Source organism: Propithecus coquereli, unplaced genomic scaffold, assembly GCF_000956105.1.
Source record: "Propithecus coquereli isolate 6110/MARCELLA unplaced genomic scaffold, Pcoq_1.0 Scaffold30, whole genome shotgun sequence".
Taxonomy (NCBI): domain Eukaryota; kingdom Metazoa; phylum Chordata; class Mammalia; order Primates; family Indriidae; genus Propithecus; species Propithecus coquereli.
In genome coordinates this window covers 5,162,322-5,181,069 of record NW_012148619.1, presented here as the reverse complement: position 1 = coordinate 5,181,069, position 18,748 = coordinate 5,162,322, and the positions used below count along the sequence as shown (strand labels likewise).

The window sequence follows — 18,748 nt, the reverse complement described above, 5'->3', positions numbered from 1 at the left end:
TCTCTGATCTGTCTCCCTCAGCTAGAGCGCTGGCTGGATCTTTGGCTGCCCTATCACTACCCTAAGGCATGTAGAGAGAGGGCTCTCGCTTTGCCCAGTCTGTTCACTGAGGTCCCTTTCAAACTGAAGAGAAGGGAGGTCTGTGGAGGGGGGAGACAGATGTACCAGGTGACTATGCGGAAACCAGTGTAATTTGTAAATTTGCCATAAACTTTTAAGTAAAAGTTGGAATGGGGGGTTTCAAGGGTTAACATGCTTTCAGAAATCAGAGAGAAAATGGAAGTTTTTATTTGATTTCTAAGGGTTCTGATACTAAAGATTTTTTTTCTAAATTTTACCGAAATTTTAGCAATTAATCTACAGACTTAAAAGATATTAAAATATTCATAACAACATTGTCATGTGACAAATTTACATTTAAATATATAAACAGGCAAAACACACACACACACACAATAGCACTTATAAAATACTACTACTTAATATCACCTGGTTGTTATTTAAGTTTGGAGCAAGTGAAATGTACACCATCTAAGAGAGTGCACCTTTATCTGTCCCTGAAGAGTGACGAAAACACTGCCGTAATTGATATTTTTTGTTCATTATGAAAAGTTTTTATACAGTCAGTAGAGAGAAAGCCACATTTCATTTTATCAAACCAAAAACGTACTCACTCCCTAAATGCCTTTGTATAAAAGCTAACACAACGTGACGAAAATAACAGCCTAGCCCTCATATACATTGAACTGGCAAAAGAAGTTAGGAACAGTTTGGCAAAGATAAAACATAAAATTCATTTTTGTGTTATTTTCTCTGCATTCACATTGATTCCAGGTAGACTTTGTCAAATACCTACAGTAAAGAAGAACTTGTTCATGCATGCAGAACAAAATAAAATAAGATTAAAAGCTCCAGGAAATCAGCCTGCTTCAAAAAACCATTAAAGTGTGCCTATCCCTCAAGCTTTACAAATGTGTTAATTGTCGTGTTTCAGTCATGTAAATATGTTTCAGCATAAAGTAACCAAGATTTCCTGTTATAGAAGCACTCCTATCTGGGGGTGTGGGGGGAGGGAGGGACGAAAGAGGACTAAATAACACACTGTAATGAAACCTGCCTTTGGGCAGCACATGCTTCAGTTCTGAATGCCCAGAAATACTTCACAGTCGCTCTAGGCTGCCTAGCAATGGGGATTTTCTAATTCTGGCTAGCTTGACAAAGTAAATACAACTATTGAACATAAGGCAGCTCCTAATAAAAAACAACAATTCCCCCTTGTAAACACCTACATTTGGCCCCATTAAAAATTCTTTCTTCATACCCAGGAACTAGCAGACCCTTAAATGTGGGGGTCTCAAAGTAACTAGAGGGTAGTTGGGAGATTTAATGCTGCCAGGATGTTTTACATTGCCATTGCCACTGAGCGCTTCATACCCCATCCCAGGGCTTTGCAGAGTAATGTTCTGCATACACTGTGGGGCATTATGCAGGCAAACACTTTGGCCATTATGCTCTCAGAACTCATTCGCTTACGGTCAAAAGGAAATCATTACGTGGTCATATATATGTTAGATACAAATATATATGATTGCCACATTTCCAAGAGGAGTGCCCATCAAAAGCTGCCAATCTTGAAAGTTATTTAGTGGACTGACATTAACATGGTAATTTAAGCAATCTGCTAAATTATCTGATTTCAAAATTCCCTGATTCCTGCCTTTTCACATCTTAGAATTCATCTATTCCCTAAGCTGTGTATCACTCAGACCTGTGCCAGTCTCTAAATTGGATAGTGGATCTGCTGCAGTTCTAAAAATCTCTAGGATTTAGGGATCAGCTTTGAGTATACACACACATTTATCTAACAGTTTACTAAGTAGGAGGTTTCAGATTGTAGTTAAGGAGCAAACATTAGTTTGAATTCAAGTAGACAAAAACAAAGAGAGTGGTTACTTTTGCTACCTACAGAGTAGTTTCCATAGCATATGCTTTAAAAGAAAAAAAGAAAGGGGATAAAAAGGAACTCTCATGTAATTAGTACTTTGAATTTATTTCTAAAAGACTTTTTTTTCAAGCTCAACATTCAGATCTAAAAACTCTGTAATGTTCCTTAAATATTTTAGTATTCTTAAAGCACCTGAGGGGTAGTGCCCAAAATATTGCTCCTTAAATGTTTCCTCACTTATCTGGATAGAGAGGAACTTCCTGGGTAAAACAGGTTTGAAGATCCTGTCAAAATAACAGTCCCCAGAAAAATCTCAGTCTTCTTCCATTTACTGTAGTGGCAGCAGCGGACCATAGATCTCGAGCATCTCTCAGCGTGGCCCGGCTGAAGCTTCTTTCAAATTCTACACACTCCAGAGTTTATATGCTCTTGCATGTATTGTATGTTCCAGAGCCATACAAGCCTTGGGTTAAACAGCAGTTGGAGACTGGCAAAAAGGCTGCCAGAGTGAGAAACCTAGCTACACAGTTAAGGAAGGATGGGTGGCAAGCAATCAGTTGGGGAGATATGAGGGGACTCATTTAGACAATGTTGCACAATCAGAAGATCACAGGGATGGTAGTGGCCACGTGTGACTTATCCATGCCATTCCTTTATCCCAGAGAAGAGGCTACTGGGGGAGGGAAGAGGGGCAGGGAAAGGCATCTTTCAATGTTTTTACTATCCAAGTTTAGGCGACAACTTAAGTAAGTTGCGTTATTTGGCTGTTACCTAAATGATTTTTTTTCAGTCCTGCATTAATGGGAATAAAAGGTACAAAAGAACAAAGGAGAAACCAAAAGAAAAAGGTACTGCCTTTAGTTTGTATAGAAAGTGAAACCATTTTAAGCAAAGTTTTCTGGGAATAATCTAATTTGTTCTAAGTTGACATATGAAATAAGAGGAGAATAACAGGACTCCCCCACATCTTTAGTGTCTGAAAGTTCAGCAACGCTGGGACTGAAACATGACGTTTTTATTACTAGGTAGTCCAAAAGATTACGGTTCACATTTTAAGAGAATTGAACTAGGCAAACCATCCCCACAAACAGTACTGCTAGAGTTTGTCCTTAATGGAAATTTCACACAAGGCCCAACCCCTCCACCTGGAATCTTCCTACTGGGCAGGCATGAGATTAAGAACCACCACTGCCCACAGGAGGAGGGTAAAGGTGGAGCAGGAGATACTGCGGTTACCTAGTAGCTAGAATGTTTCTTCTAAATCAGAAGAAAGCAGGATTTAGAAAAGCCAATGTACACTACATTTTGGAAAATTCTATCTTTACTAGGATATGCATGTTTGCAACAACTGTTGTTTTCTATTATTGCAAATGTCCATGCAGGGCTTTGTAAGGATATGGGTAAAGACGGCCACGGTATTCATAGAAATAAGTCTACATCACTTCCTTGCCACCCCTTGCCATTAAGAATTAAATCCAAGTCACTTACCACAGTTTACAAACCCTACAAGATCTGACACCTGCCTGCCAAGCCAAACTTCACATAGCCACTCCCCTGCTCATCGACTGGTCCAGAAAAGCTGACTTTTTTTCTATTCAAACATGCCGAGCTTGGTGCCACCTCAGGGCTTTTCCATTTTATTCCCTTTACTTGGAACTTCTTTCTCCGAAGGTCTTATAGGTCCCTTCTCTAAATTTAGACCTTAGCTCAAATGTACTCTCTAGAAAGGCCTTCCCCCACTAAAGTAGTACCCCCAGCTAACATCATATCATCACGTTTTATTTCCTTAAAAGCACCTCTCATCATCTGAAATTATCTTCTTCATTTGTTTATTCTCCTACGTGTTGTCAGTCTCTCCTTGAGTCATGTAAATGTCTGTGCATTGTCCCTTCTTAAGGTTGTGAGTTCCATGAAAGCAGGGATCTTGCCTGTCTTGTTCACTATTTTTTCTCTAGTGGTTAGAGAAGTTCTGGCACATGGAGTAGTAAGAATGTAGACTTTGAAGCCAGACTGCTTGAACTCAAAGTCCATTCGAATACACTGATGTTGCCACATCACTTCTGCTCCTTTCCCATTGTTTCAGACATGATCACGTGGTCCACAGCTAGCTATAAGGGAAGTTTGGAAATGAAGTCTTTATTGAGAATGGCCTTGTGTTCAAGGGTTCTGCTACTAAAGGAAAATGAGAGAGTAGATGTTGGAGGATAAGTATCAGTCTCTGCCGTAGCTCACAACCCTTTGTAACCCAAATGTCCCTACACAGCCTTCTTCCAACACATGGAACACACTTACCCCCTCTCCAGGGATGAGGGAGGAACCCTACTGTCTAGAAACTGCAAAAATTTTCTGCCCTGGCAGTAGAGGACTTGAGCCAAGTTGATAGTGCCCAGTCCTGCTCTCTAGAAGAAACTCCTTTGTCCATTATCTTCTGTGTCCCCTTAGGAAGTTATTCTTTGTCCATTTTCATCCGTGGCTACACGAAATTAGATTATTATAAGGGCTGAAAATTTTTGGGCTTTTGACCAGGCTTGTGGTTTCTTTGGCAATACAATTCCTCAAGACTTTAGAAGGTTCCCAGTCTATTTACTTCCACTCAGTTCCACATGTAAGGACTCACAGCCAAAGAGCTGGTCTAGACGTAGTTCTAGAATTCAGTTGCAAGAAACAGATACCACCTCATTATTTTATGCAGAAGGAAAGTTTATAACAGAAAATTGGGAGTTAGTGAAATAACTGGAAGAGCTTGAACATTGCCACCAAGGTGGCCTCCAGCAAAGGCGCTCGCTGTCCCATAGACAGGTGAGGAATTGAGAGACTGCCACTGGAGATATTAACTGAAGCCACAGACCTCTGGGGCTGCAATCTTGGGGTTAGTAAGTTCCACTACCACCACTGCCACTGCTTCTTGATCCCCATGAAGCAAGCAGCTGGACACTGGCAAAGTGGTCTGGCCTCGACTTCCACAACCACCTCTGAACTGCCATGAAGCTGTTGACTAGTTACTGGAATCCCAATGCAAAAAAAAAAAAAAAAGGTCTCTGCAACAATTCTTGCCAATTGCAATAGTTAAAGCATCAGGATGCTAGCTCTTATTTCTCTTCCACTTTCTAAATATGGTACAAATGCATCTAATTGTATAAACCTAATTCACACCTTTCCAGCTCCTGACGTATAGGAAGACACACCAGAAGACAAAGTGGTCACAGGGTGCCTCTTCCCCTCATCCACCACAACTGTTACATTGTAAAACTTTAGTCTTATTTTTTGACCTCTCTATTCTACTCTTATCCCTCTCTTTCATTTTATTAGTAGCTACCTTGAAGCCATCTAAAATAATGGACTTCAGTGGGAAGGCAACACCCTTAATCTAACTTTTTTCTCTGAGCTGGCTCCCATTTTCTGAGCAGCCTCTTAACAAAAGTATTTATTTAACAATGGCTCAGGGGCACAGACATCTCCTGCAAAGGTTGCCTGCCTTAGTGTGCAGGTGCAGAAACAGATGGCTATTTCCAACCCTGCAAGGCCCCAAATTACCAAGTCTTTAGCCAGTCTAGATTGTGGGCTACAGGCAGAACACCTCCTTTAACGGAGCTATGGCCCCTTCTATCTCTTCTTGCAAATTCTGTAGCTCTAGCCTGAGTTCCTCTCTCTTTTATAAACAACTTTGCTAAAAGTGGCCAGAAGCAACCAACACACCAATAGTCTGAATTTCTCCAGCATTTCACATAGAGCCACTGATTAGGAGGTATAAGGTTTGCCTTCCGAGTTATCATGGGCATAACAAGGATCAGCAGCTTTCCAGTCCCAAATATTTGATCTCACTTCCCATCTTCCAGCCACTAAGCCAACGCATATTTAGCCATAAAATTTGAGTATTTCATTTGTCAGGTACCAAATTCTGTCTAAACAAAATAGAGTTTAGGCTGTTGTTACAGAGATCCAAAAATACAGTGGCTTAAGTAATCTAGAAGTTCATATATCTCTCACATAAAAGCCCAGTTTGGTGATCCAGGGCTCTTCTGGTGACCAGATGGAATCCAGAGATCCTAGACTCATTCTGTCATTTTGCTGTGCCCTCCTCAGCACATAGCTTCCATTTCGTGGTGCAGGATGGCTGTTTCAGAACCTACCCTCAAGTCCACACCTCATTCGTGGAGCCTAGAGCAAGAATGCAAATAAAGGACCACATAATTATTATATGCCTAAATATTTTAAAGTTATCAAGCCAACAAACCATTAAATATACTTCATCTTCCCTCCTTCACAAATATACCTTCCTGGAAAGCCAAGTTTAAATTTAGGATCAGGGCTCCACTCTAGAACATGAAGACATAGGGAGAATTTGCCAACAGCCTACTTCCCTTTTCTTCCCACCCTTGCCTCCTTCCCACACAGAGGGCCACTGACACATGCTCTGGACACCCAGCGTGCACATACAAACTCCGTCCACATGCCCACAAACAGCCATCTTTTGGCTACTCCTTGGGTCCCAGGGTATGCACAGACAACACAGTCCACCCTTGGAGACAGAATCTGGGGAAGAGAATGGTGCAGGCTTCGTAGCCATGTGGACAGGGAATTCTGAGGTCACAAGCATATTCTACAAGGAAGAGCACAGGATCTAGATACATGTTCCCCTAGCCGGAGGGGTAGATGAGGACCCAGGGCAGGGGCTCTCTCATGGAGGTCAGTAAGGGTAAATAGATGGCACTCCTCCACTTTTAAAGAACCTCACCCTAAAGTTAGCCACAGCACTTCTACTCAAGATGAAATGACCAGAACTTAGTCACTCAGCCTCGTGTATTGGCAAGGGAAGCTGGGAAAGGTAGCCTTTGTTCTGGTAAGCCATGTGCCCCACTAATATTCAGAAATTCTTTTACTCACTGAAAAGGAGAATAGATATTGGGAGTAAACTAGCAATCTCTGTCTCAGACACATGCCTTTTCACAAATCACACTTTTGTTTAGACAAGTGAGTTCTTCACAATCTGCTTTCAGAGAGGTGAACTTGGAGGCAAGACAATACTGTCAGTTATAATTGACGGTCAAAATAATTGCGCACCTGAGCTTTTTTTTAATGGGCAGCCAAGATGGAATGTTTCAGCTCTGAAATTTTGTCTGATTTTCAGATAAATCAGGAAGAACCAAATGAATTTTTTCAATTCAAAGAAAATAGTATAATTACGACATTCAATAAAACAGTTTTAATCTTCAGCCCTGAGAATCAATTAGACCTTAAACAAGCAAAAACTTAAACCTAAAACCTGACCATGCTTAGCAGAATTTTTTCCAGAAATATTCAGCCACTACTAAATGTATACTTGCCAATCCAAAAAGAGCAAAAATTTGGTTCTGGCATTGTTTCCACTGGCCTGTTCATATATGCGAATAATGCAAAATTCATCAATCATGCATAGGCAGATGCATCTTCCACATTGCAAAATTAACCAATTATATAATAATTATAATATTATAATAATGTAATAACTATGGAGTACTCTAAATGGAACAATGTGAAAATATATAATAGCATATAACATTGATTTTTTTTTTTACAAGTTGTAACAACACTCTGAAATCTTATGAAGAAATAATAGCAATATCATGATGATGAATATATCAAGCCTCCTTCATCTGTCTCTTTCCCTCTGTCCTTCTCCCTGTGTCCCTGAAAGGAAATCAGTCTTTCCACAAAGGAAAGAGAACTGTCTCTCTGTTTATCCATAGAGAGACTTTGAACACATTGCTTTTGCTCCCACCCTCTGGGCTAGTGGGAGCATCAGGTGTGCATTTCCTTGGGCAGAAACCAAGAATGGAGCCCCAGTGAGTCAGCTGTAATTCTCATACTGAACGAATGCTTCTGGCTGGTGATCATTTTGCTATGATCCTTCTCAAAACTGGCATGCTGCTAGTTGTCCCCCAATATTCATTTACTCCTTCCCCCATAGTAATAGATTTCTTAAACATTTTCACACACTTCTAAACATTTCCCAGCCTCCCTTGCAGTCAGGTGTGGCCATGACTAAGTTCTGGACATGAGTGGAAGTGACGTTGCCAACTTCTGGGTCTTGATTTCTTGGCCCCATTTTTCTTACCACGACCTGAGAACTAGCAAGAGCATCAGCCTTGGAGCCAGAAGTGGAACCTCTTGTTGAGAGTGGCAGACCAGTCCTTCCAGCTCAGAATTGCCTACTTCTAGATTGTAACATGATAGACAAATGAACTTTTACCTTTTTGAAGCCATTTTTTAGAAGAGGTAGGAGTCTGTCTGTATTACAGCTACTTAGCCCATACTTTAGTTCATCCCCTACCATTCAGAGTAATACATAGCACAGAATGTGGCTACAGAAATAGGCAAATCATCCTGCAAGTGAGGGCATCACACAGCTGAAAATCTGAAATGGAATAAGATGGCATGTATTTTGTTCATTTGTTTCCTTCCCATCGTATAAAGGGGAAAAATGCTTTTAAAACTCAAATGGAAGAGCTTCATCTTCTGACATTTCCTTTATTAATTATTTTGCCAGCAATGAAGACATGCAAAAGATGGATTTTAAAAATAAGATGGACCCCAACTTGCCTCCTTAATACAGGGGTGTGTGTGTGTGTGTGTGTGTGTGTGTGCTTATACACACACACACACACACACTGGCTCAAAAGCCAGGCATCTGACATGCCCCATTTTCACTCTTGCCTTACTAAGCATGAGGGAAATTATTTAGACTTTTTAAATCTCAGAAGCAGAGACTATAATTGCAATTTCCTTTGTATTTCTTTACATTACCTCATTAGAGAATAATGCATTATAAATACTCAGATGCTGGATAGGCTGAGACCTGGTGGCCAAGTCTAATACTCTGTTGCTATCATTTATAATTATGTATAGTTCATTATATTTGTAGAGTCATTTCCTTGCCCTAATAAACTCACTTGTATTTATTTTGTTGTACCATATGTATTTTTATGAGCCATCTCAAATTCTTTTTTGGAATAAGAAGAGGTATGAATAAGCGTAGTACTTGATACTCCACAAAATGCTTACACATCTCATGTGATGCTGACAACAGTCTTGTGAGGGGAGAATTATTCCCCTGTGGTAGATGAGGACATAGAGACTTAGGTGAATTGGCCTGTCTGAGGTCACACTGAGAGTGAGTGGCAGAAGCAGGTATCAAACTGTTACTCTCTGCCTCCATGTCCAGTGCTCCTGTCAGCAAGCCTGGCTGCCTGTGTTGAGGGACCAACGTAGAGCCTGTGTGTTCTAAGGTGTTTACAAGCTTTCATTTAAATTTTCTGTTTTTTTTTTTTTTCAAATGAAAAAATATATTAGAAGTATTCTGAAGTGCCTATTTCTGTGATCCCGAGCAATGCAAAGTGTGACTTTTCAGGAAATGTCAGAAATTTTTAAATGGATTAAAACAAATCTCCATTCCTCTACTAAGGGTTAAAATATACATCAACTGTTTTCAGAAAACAAACAGTGCCTGGTGGTTTGGCCTTGGCAAAATATGAAAAATATAAATTGATTTAACTTATTTTAATGGGTATTTACCTGCAATTTGTCTCAAATCCAGGTGTAATCTAGATTCATTATCTTGCCCCTTCTGTCTGGGAACTGTGAGTGCTGAGCACAGGTCTGGCAGGCTAGGAGAAAAGGAATTAGGAAGGGAACTGTTGAGCCAGGAAATCCAATCCTATGTGTCTATAGGATCAGTTTGGTCACTGACTCAGAAGGAACAAAATATAGACAGCGGCCAGGCCCAACAAAGAGACCTGGAGGCAGGTGGTGGAGAAAGAGTCTCAAAGTCTGGTTCTCCTTGGTACCCCTTGGAGCGAATCACTTCTGCTGCTGCTGCTTTGTTATGACCCTGGGCTTCGTATGGGCCAAGGGTTCCTTTTGGCAGGAGGCCCCCTAATCTGCCAGAGTATTTTGCTAGCCTCACTGTTGCCCTCCTTGCAGCACTGGGGAAAAGGGAACCATTGATCCAGTGGGATTCCCAGGCCTGTGCGGGAAACTTGGGAGGTGCCACACCTTTCCCAGATCCTTTTGCCTACATAGAAATCATCATTTTAGACAAGGCATTAAGGGAAAAAATAGGCAGCCACCCAGCCAGATATCCATCTCCTGCACCAGCAACACAGTCTCTTTCTCCCAGAATCTGAGAAAAGAAAATCAAGTGGAAAAAAATTCAACTCAAGATGTAAGATACAGTTTTGGTTCTGGCCCTTGCCCCAGATCTCCAGGTATAAGATGAGAAAGATGAACACCTTAATTTGATTTACATGGTTGAGAATAAAGTAGTTTTTTTATAGTCTGATTTTTATTTAAGACATTACTCAGTGAAACCTCAATGTTTAAAAGTTTATATACCTACCCCACAGCCTTGCAGTTTTAGTCCAAAGGAGGTCACCACATTATACAGAGTATCTTGCAGCATATTTTTTCAGAAGACAGATCTGGGGTACAGCAGCATCTGAACATTTATATGTCAAGTGTGTAAATGCTTTGGAAGCCTCAAAGGAAAAATCCCTGACACACCTGGCAAGCCTGGAACCTGATCTCTCGTTCTTCCTCGCTGCTTCACATCGCACTGACATGGTGCACAGGGGGAGGCTCAGAAAGAAAGAAAACAAAACCCACTGCTTGAGAATTTAGACTCCATAGTAAGCTCAAGTAATAATCAACAAAAGCAGACACAGTCACACGTAGAGTCACCTATTTCCAAGAGCCATCCTTGGACATTTTCAAAGGACATACAAAGGAGTATACCACTAGCTTTATAATGTAGCATTTGGTAAAAAGCAGTTAATCATATCACCCCAATTTTTTTATGCTCATAAGTTGCACACAAATGATATTTGACTTTACTTCAAAGCCATTCGACCTGAAAGATTTCCAAGCATGTCACATGTCACATTTAGCTACTTTTGCTATGAAGGGCATTCAGCCAACTGGCTCACATTCATTGCCTAGAAAAGCAGAGAAAGAGAAATGCTTAGCCAGTCAACAAGCAAATAGGTAACCTCCCGAAATAAATTGTATCATACTAGTTCTGAATAAACCACACAGTTTCCTCATGTAGATTATAACCCTTCAACCAAATGTATCCTGTAATCTTGAAGGTATATTTGTTCTGCTGTTTAAGCAAATCCCCATTCTACATGTCAGAATCCAATTCATTACTTAAGACCTAGTTCAGATCCTATCCCCATGAGCCTTTTTCCTGTTCCCCTTCCCCCACCGTGATTTCTGATTTGTCTCTGCCTTTCTAGTATACATAACTTAAAGAGTGTTCGCTATGAGGATTGCCTGTGTGCTTAGCTTATTTGTGTTACTGGATTGTTAGGAAACGAGGAGTGTAGAAGGTGCTCTGTTCACGTACCCTTCCAGAATGCCTTGCTATGAGTGGATTCTAAATATTTGTTGACTCCAGCTGATTTCCTAAACAGCCTAATCACCATCTGTGACATCATCTGTGAGATACCAACCAAAAGTGTACACACATAAACACATGCACACACACACACACATATATTTCTTTATGGTAATTTTCTTCAAGTTTCAGAATAACCTTCAGAATATGCATGTATCCTAGTCATTTTTCCTTCACTCATTAGCAATAACTACAAGATCTTTTTTTTTTTTTTTGAGACAGAGTCTCACTCTTTTGCCCGGGCTAGAGTGAGTGCCGTGGCGTCAGCCTAGCTCACAGCAACCTCCAACTCCTGGGCTCAAGTGATCCTACTGCCTCAGCCTCCCGAGTAGCTGGGATTACAGGCATTTTTCTAAATATTTTTAGTTGGCCGATTAATTTCTTTCTATTTTTAGTAGAGACGGGGTCTCGCTCTTGTTCAGGCTGGTTTCGAACTCCTGAGCTCAAACAATCCGCCCGCCTCGGCCTCCCAGAGTGCTAGGATTACAGGCGTGAGCCACCGCGCCCGGCACTATAAGATCTTAAACATTAAAACTCAGACGTTATAATTCAGGCCCTCTTTGCTTCCTGCTTCCTCACGTGGACACTAATAACGGTAACCCTACAAAGACATCTGTAACTGCAGACTTCAGTCATGCCTGCCCTTTAGATTATTGAGCCTTTTATGCTTTCATTTCTGCCTACAGTCCTTTCTAGAACAAACTAGAGCATAAAGAAATGAAAGAATTGTTTAAAACAAAGAAAGAATGTCTTTATTTATGCTTTTTTGTCATTTAAAAAATAGACATTTAATTACTTAATGATAGGTAGGTGCTAAGGATGCTAATGAATAGATCTGTATGAATATTGCTATATGAATATTACAAGTTCTTGACCTTCTTGACATTTCTAACATCTCTGTTGATTGTGCATCTGTATAATAGTGTCTTTCATCCTAGGTATATTTGTGATAAATAATTACAGGCAAACTGAAATCACAGAATATTTTCACATTATTTTAACTGGTTTAAAATATTTTGATCATTTGCACACAGCTTGTATTTACATGACAATAAACAAGCCTTTTCTCAGAAAAGAAACTAACTGAAACATATGTGTATGGACCACAATATTTAAAAAAAAAACAATTCTACTCTTTATCTTTTTTCGTTTTTTTCCATATTGAAGGAAGTTTTCCAAATGAAGGGTTTCAGCTAGGTTGTCTCCAGTTGAGTTCATCTCTGGAAGGCTCTGTTTAGTCATCACTGGAGAGCCCCATCCTGCCTCACCTTAGCTTCCCACACCCATACCAGATATGTTCCTTTAAGTTAGAATTTTTATGAACCAAATCATGTGATCTAGAAACACTGATAATTAAAGGAATTTGATGGAGATCCTTTTGAAAACAGAAAAATTATTTTGAAATATGAATATTTCTCCCTCATTACGGTAACTGTTGTAATTACGGTCAGCTACTGGGTCTGCTTAAATCAGCCTGTATCTGCAAGAAAACAGTCGGGCTGGGGGGTAGAGTTCAAAGCCACTTTATACTTTTGAAAACATGACCCAACATTATTGCATAGAAACAAACTTACCAAGACCTTTAACAGATGTTATAGCTGACTTACCTGAACATATGAAAAATATTGACCTTTGATTGGTACCATTTTTTTTTATTATGTCCATATTTCTGTGAAAATTCTAAGCTCCTAGAGAAAGTTAAGCCTTGAAATAGAATCAGCAGGTCAACTTGTAGACAGAGGGAAACAAGCATTTGTAGGAATCCATAAATGCTGAAAAGCTATATTCGATTTTTAAAAATTGCATTTTAGAACTCTGACAAAAACAAGACAAAGCCAAAAAAAAAAAACCCTGACATTATTTATGTGACATTTTCTAATTATGCTTTCATTTGTGCATTTATTTACATGTTTTCATTTCTACCTAAAGAAGAAAAAATCTTAATATGCTTTGGTTTGGACATTGAAAATATTCCACCAAGATTCCTAGTACAGTTTCTGCAATGGCTATAATTTGCAAAATCTAGTAGGAATAGGAGGTGATTATATTGGGCTTCAATCTGAAGAATTGTTTTAGCAGGAATTTTATATGCAAGATTAAATGCTGATCAACAGAGCATAATATTATATTCCGAAGTATGCTAGCAAAAGCAAAATTAATTTTTTCTTCTTTTTTTCTTCCCCTGAAATCTTCTGCCATAGCGACTGCATTTGCCTCCAGACTTGTCAGACACGGTGAGCCGCTCAAGCAAACAGGATCTGGCAGAATCCGCCAAGCGGCTGGGCCCAGGCTGTGGCATGATGGCCGGAGGCAAGAAGCACCTGGATTTCTAGGGATTTCTCCTTAGTCGTTGCATGCAGAATTATATGACACTCTAATTATGATTGCTAATAGCTTATGTAAATATTTTTCTTAACAATTTGACCCTCCAATTCTTGAAAAACACAGGATTGAAAAATGGGGCCACCATTCTTCATTTTTTCAACCAACTTTTTATACAGAAATACTACAGCATAAATACTTTTATTTTAAAATTTTGCCTGATGGCATATTTGGAGAAAATAATTTTATTTTTCAATAAATGCAAAAAAAGGGTCAAAATCTCCAGATGCATTACAGTCATCGTTACGTGTACTAAGGCACTTAGTATCATGGGTACATATTAGAGCAGGTAGCATATAAAACATTGTGAAATTCAAGATCGTATACGAAAATATATTTTCTCTTTATTTCAGAAAAAGGCACTTGGCACCAAAAATGCTAAGGTTTTTTTTTTTTAAATGAAAATGTGTTTGCTAATACATAAAATAAATTTGCATTTATGTATACTGTTATTAAATTGATGAAGACAAAATAATATTTGGGGATTTAGGTTCTATTAAAGATAATTACTCTGCCATAGTAGTTAATAAATATAAAGAACTTGAGTGATAGAAAGAATAGAAAAAAGAAGTTGATGGTCTTCAGTTTAGTAATCCTAAACAATTGAAGTCAGCACTATGAAATTATGTCAACAGACGTAATTCAGGATTGAAATTCAAACTGACAGCTACATTAATGCTGGGATACCAGGGGAAAAACATATACTGAAGCTTGGTGAGAGATTCTTACAGAACATAGGTCTGAGACAAAGTAGAAAAATGAAAGTAACTCAGATTTCCACTGTATCACGTAAACCTTTTGTTAATTATGAACATTGGTTGAGTATGTAAATTTCTAACCATATAAACATGTGTTTTGGGGTGTATAGCATAGTGAACCAGTTTTCATGTGAAACACCAGATTTTTAAATCATAGTTCCATATACTCAAAGCTTTTAACAAATAATAGATAAAAAGTGAAAATTAAAAAGTAACTTGCATATTTAAGTAAAGAGACTCAATTTTTAAAAAGATATTTAAAAATCCATTGGGAGAAACTGAATTTCCAAAATACATTTTTAAATATCTTAGAATATTTTCAAGCAGTTATAACTAGCATTTTTTAAGCAGTTTGCTTTTAATATACCACAAATTATACTTTATTTGTTCTTGACAACATTGTAGAAAACAAAGACTAGGTTTTTAAAACCGTCTACCCAATATGATGAATGTCAGTCACTTAAAAAAAAAACCCACTGTAGCATAAACACATACTGTATACAGCTTTTATTCAGAATTAGAATAATTGAATCAATGACAGTGATTTGCCAGGATGTCAAATCTCTCCATCATATCCTGTCACTACCAGTTTATTTTTTGTGATCAAAATCAAAAAGACAACTATTTTGTCACCCGCTATTTCATTAGTACTAAAAATCAGGTTTCTTCTTCTATTTTTTTTAGAATGTCTGGTTTATTTTTTTCTTTTCTTTTAATTCTAAAGACACAAATTCTTCCCCATTTTCTTTTCAAAATAAAGTTTCAGAATTGATCTGTCAGTTAAAATTAAAGGGCTTTTTTATTAAGCAAAGGTGCTTTTAAAATTTAAAGCAACTTCAAAAAAATCGATGTAGTCCATAGATAATAAATAATGTTGTGCAGATAGATACTCCACAAAAGCTTTGATATGTCCTTTGAAAGCATTATGAACAATCTGAATAAATTCAAATGAATATTTTAGTCAGGTTATTATTTTAATAACTCTAACCTTTTTCTTACCGTGTTGTGATTCATTTTATACAAACACACAACGGAACAATTACATAGCATTTGACTCTGAAAAGGAGATGTGAGGTCATCAGATATGTAAATTGCTTGTCAAAATACTTAATAGGTCATTGATTTACTTCCCTGGCTACCATGTCTATAAAATTAACAGCCAATTACTAGTTAATATATGCTTTGCAAATAGATAAATACTATAAAAATTGAATGTGCATATTTGAACCCTTATTTTAAATATAAAAGAAACTTTTCAAACTCAGTAAAAGTGCATTTTGAACAATAAGAGTACCTGGGCTTTCCAAAAATCAGATCCAAGTGCTTTGTTTTTCTGATTCACTGGGCAGGCTTTGTAAAAATAAGCTACTGGAGAGGGATGTATAGTTTTGTTTTCCTGTGATAAAAACCCACTCTAAAAATGTGTTTTCCTTCCTTCTGAAAGCACTATTTGTTATCCATTGTGCTAATAACTTACTACATAAAAATATTGGTGTCCAATAATGGTACTGTAGGTATAGACACCATTGTGATACATTATGAAATATACACTCTAGTAACAGACTTTTTTCATTTATCAACTTGACTCAAAGATACAAATACTTAAAAACAATGCCAAACATAGTATCTGGAACGTCCTCATATCTTTCACATGTTTCTAGTACATGAATTTCAAAACCCTACAGGGTATTCATTTCTTACACTAGATTTGTCTTTCCTTAGCATGAGGTAAATATTTTGACTACTGCAGTCTGCTCAGGTGCTAGGATTCTAAGACCTTCTGAATTTCTTTTTAGTAGTCATCAGACAACGTCCACTTTTTTCTTTCTTCCATTTATTCTTTGTCTCCACCTCCAGGATCTTTAAATACTAACACTAGACACACACACATACGCATACAAACGGAGAATGGGGAGACAGACCGCTGTTCATTTGTTTAAGCTCATTATTAATGTCATTTCTAAGACATCATGTCACTGCTTTCCAAAGATAGTCACCATCAACGGTATTGAAATTAAATAATACTAACCCTAAGTACTTACACCTTGAACTTTAAAACTGAGCAGTTAAGTCATTCAGGACCAAGGCCAAAAAATAGATGAGGTTTAGTCTTGAGAAAAAGAAAAGAGAAGAAAATATGTTTGGCTTTGGCGAGCCAAACATACAGAGAAGAAAAGCCTTTTTTTTTTTTTTTTTTTTAATCTTGTTAGTAATAAAGGCCAGAGCAAAAAAAAAAAAATGAGCAGAAGAATATAGACAGAATCCTAAAATGACAAACATTCATAAAACAAAGCTGAATCTTAAAATAATACTGTGTAAATGAATCTTAGGAAATCTAGTTATGATAAAAATTAGGAGGAAATGGTTATGTGAGCCACATCAAGAAACCAGTTGTTTACCATTTAAGAATTCAGAGGCACAGCTTTGAGGGGAAAATATTCTGGAAATTCGTTGCAGTAAAAAGCATTTTTTACTTAGAGTAATTTGAATGTTTATTACTTAAACATTCAGCTCTAATTCTGTTCACCTGGTTTCCCTAAGTCAGTCAAATTTGGAGAATAATTTTAGGCTGTTAGTCCTGTGATTCTACTGAGGACCACACAAATAGTCTCCATCCTGGAAGGTGGCATCAAAATATCCCTGCAGATTCCCCATTGATAAATATATAAGTACACCTATCAGTACATAAATAAAAATAAATTATTTCAACAATGAGTAAAAGGCCAACTCCCAGGCACTGCTACCACACAGCGCCTGCCATGCAGTTCCCAAGAGAGTGCCTGGAGCTCTGTTGAGAAGGACAGCTCATGTCCCTAGGGTGTGGGCAGAAGGCAAAGCAGCCGTTCCTGTCCTGCTGGACCAGAGGGCTTCTGCAGCTGAGCAGCCGCTTCTCCAGACTAAACCTGGCTATGCCACGCGGCCCTGGCAATCCTGACGCAGAGGACATGCATACGTGCCCAAGTGCACACATACAAGCCCTCAGCTGTCACATCACTCCCTTCTCCCATTCCCAGCTCTTGCACCTAGCGTGCCACACCCAGGTCTCCAAAGTCTCTGCTCTCTACGCAACAGAGCTGTAGTCCAGGATTGGCTGCCTGACCCAAGCCCAAAGCATAGCCATTTGGAAACTGTCCCTTCTTGCGGGGAAGAAGCAAGCCAGCCAGCAGCTGCAGCACACAATCCCACATAGCCCTTCTCTGACAGTTTCCTCAGTACACGTCCCTCAGGAAATGTAGGCTGCAAAATGTCAGGAGGTAGAAATGTCTGCACAGGCCGTTGTACCAACAGTGTATGTGTGTGCACACTCCCCTGCAGAAGTGTGCCACTGTGCAGTGCAGACTGACATTGACTAAAACTACATGCACATGTACAAAAATTGCAGTCGACTTAGAAAGATGTCTCTAAATGTGCAGCAACTCTGGTGAAATAAAATTATTGGTATATTGAACGCCACAGCGATAAATCTCAATTACCTGTTCACAAGTAATTCCTTAACTAAAAAAAAAAAACAGTGGATGTTGAACTAGAAGGTTATGTTAAATGCTCCAATTAATTTCTATATTTCTGATCCTTTGCCTTCGGGGATTAAAAAAATAAACAAGCAGGGTCCAATTCAGTGGAAGCGTCTCTTTGTCCCCAGAGGTTTCTGCATGTGCAAGCATTTTAATCCAGACTGCCAGAACCCCCAGGCTGTTTACTTTTAGTTTGCAGAAGAAAACTTATCTATATTGACTTATATGTTGCACAGACGGACAAATAAAAGTCTCAGACGGGCCTTTTTTACCCAACAAAGGCTTATTTTTTTTCCATCCTTTGCTTGGGCTCAAGCACTCCTGCCCTGCGTGCCGCCACTTTAAACATGATCAGATCTGTGCTTCACTGCAAATAACAACTGACCAACAATGGGCCCTGCTTCATAGATTTGGGAATGTTTGGCTTAAGCTGCCAATGACTGAAGGCCTTTAACTCCCACCGGCCAGTCACAGTCCGCTTTGTTGTTGTCTGTTGATGTGTCTGTGCTCATTATTCCTTGACATGCAACATCCCCCCTTCCACCCTCCAACCATCCACAACCGCACAGAAAGCAAGATTCAAATGGGAACAGCTGTAGTGGTTCAATGGGAAATGATGCCTCTTGTGCAAAGGGGAGGGAGACAGAAAAGGGAGAGGGCCTATTTGAGAAAGGCAACAGCTTTCAGAGAGTCTCGTTTAAGAAATCTACTTTTGAAT

The 18,748-nt window shown here is 38.8% G+C and overlaps 1 protein-coding gene across 2 annotated transcripts in view; it reads left to right on the top strand.

The window, feature by feature from the left end:
• Positions 1 to 14,733, top strand: part of ELP4 (elongator acetyltransferase complex subunit 4) — a 297,140-nt gene extending 282,407 nt beyond the window's left edge. Inside the window, exon 11 of one of the 2 annotated variants that reach the window (XM_012649655.1) lies at positions 13,580 to 14,733. In XM_012649655.1, the coding sequence (XP_012505109.1) occupies positions 13,580 to 13,725 (146 nt within the window). In that variant the 3' untranslated portion in view covers positions 13,726 to 14,733. The remainder of the gene's footprint in view (positions 1 to 13,579) is intronic. The other variant, XM_012649656.1, reaches the window with a different exon arrangement.
• The last annotated feature ends 4,015 nt before the right edge of the window (positions 14,734 to 18,748 follow it).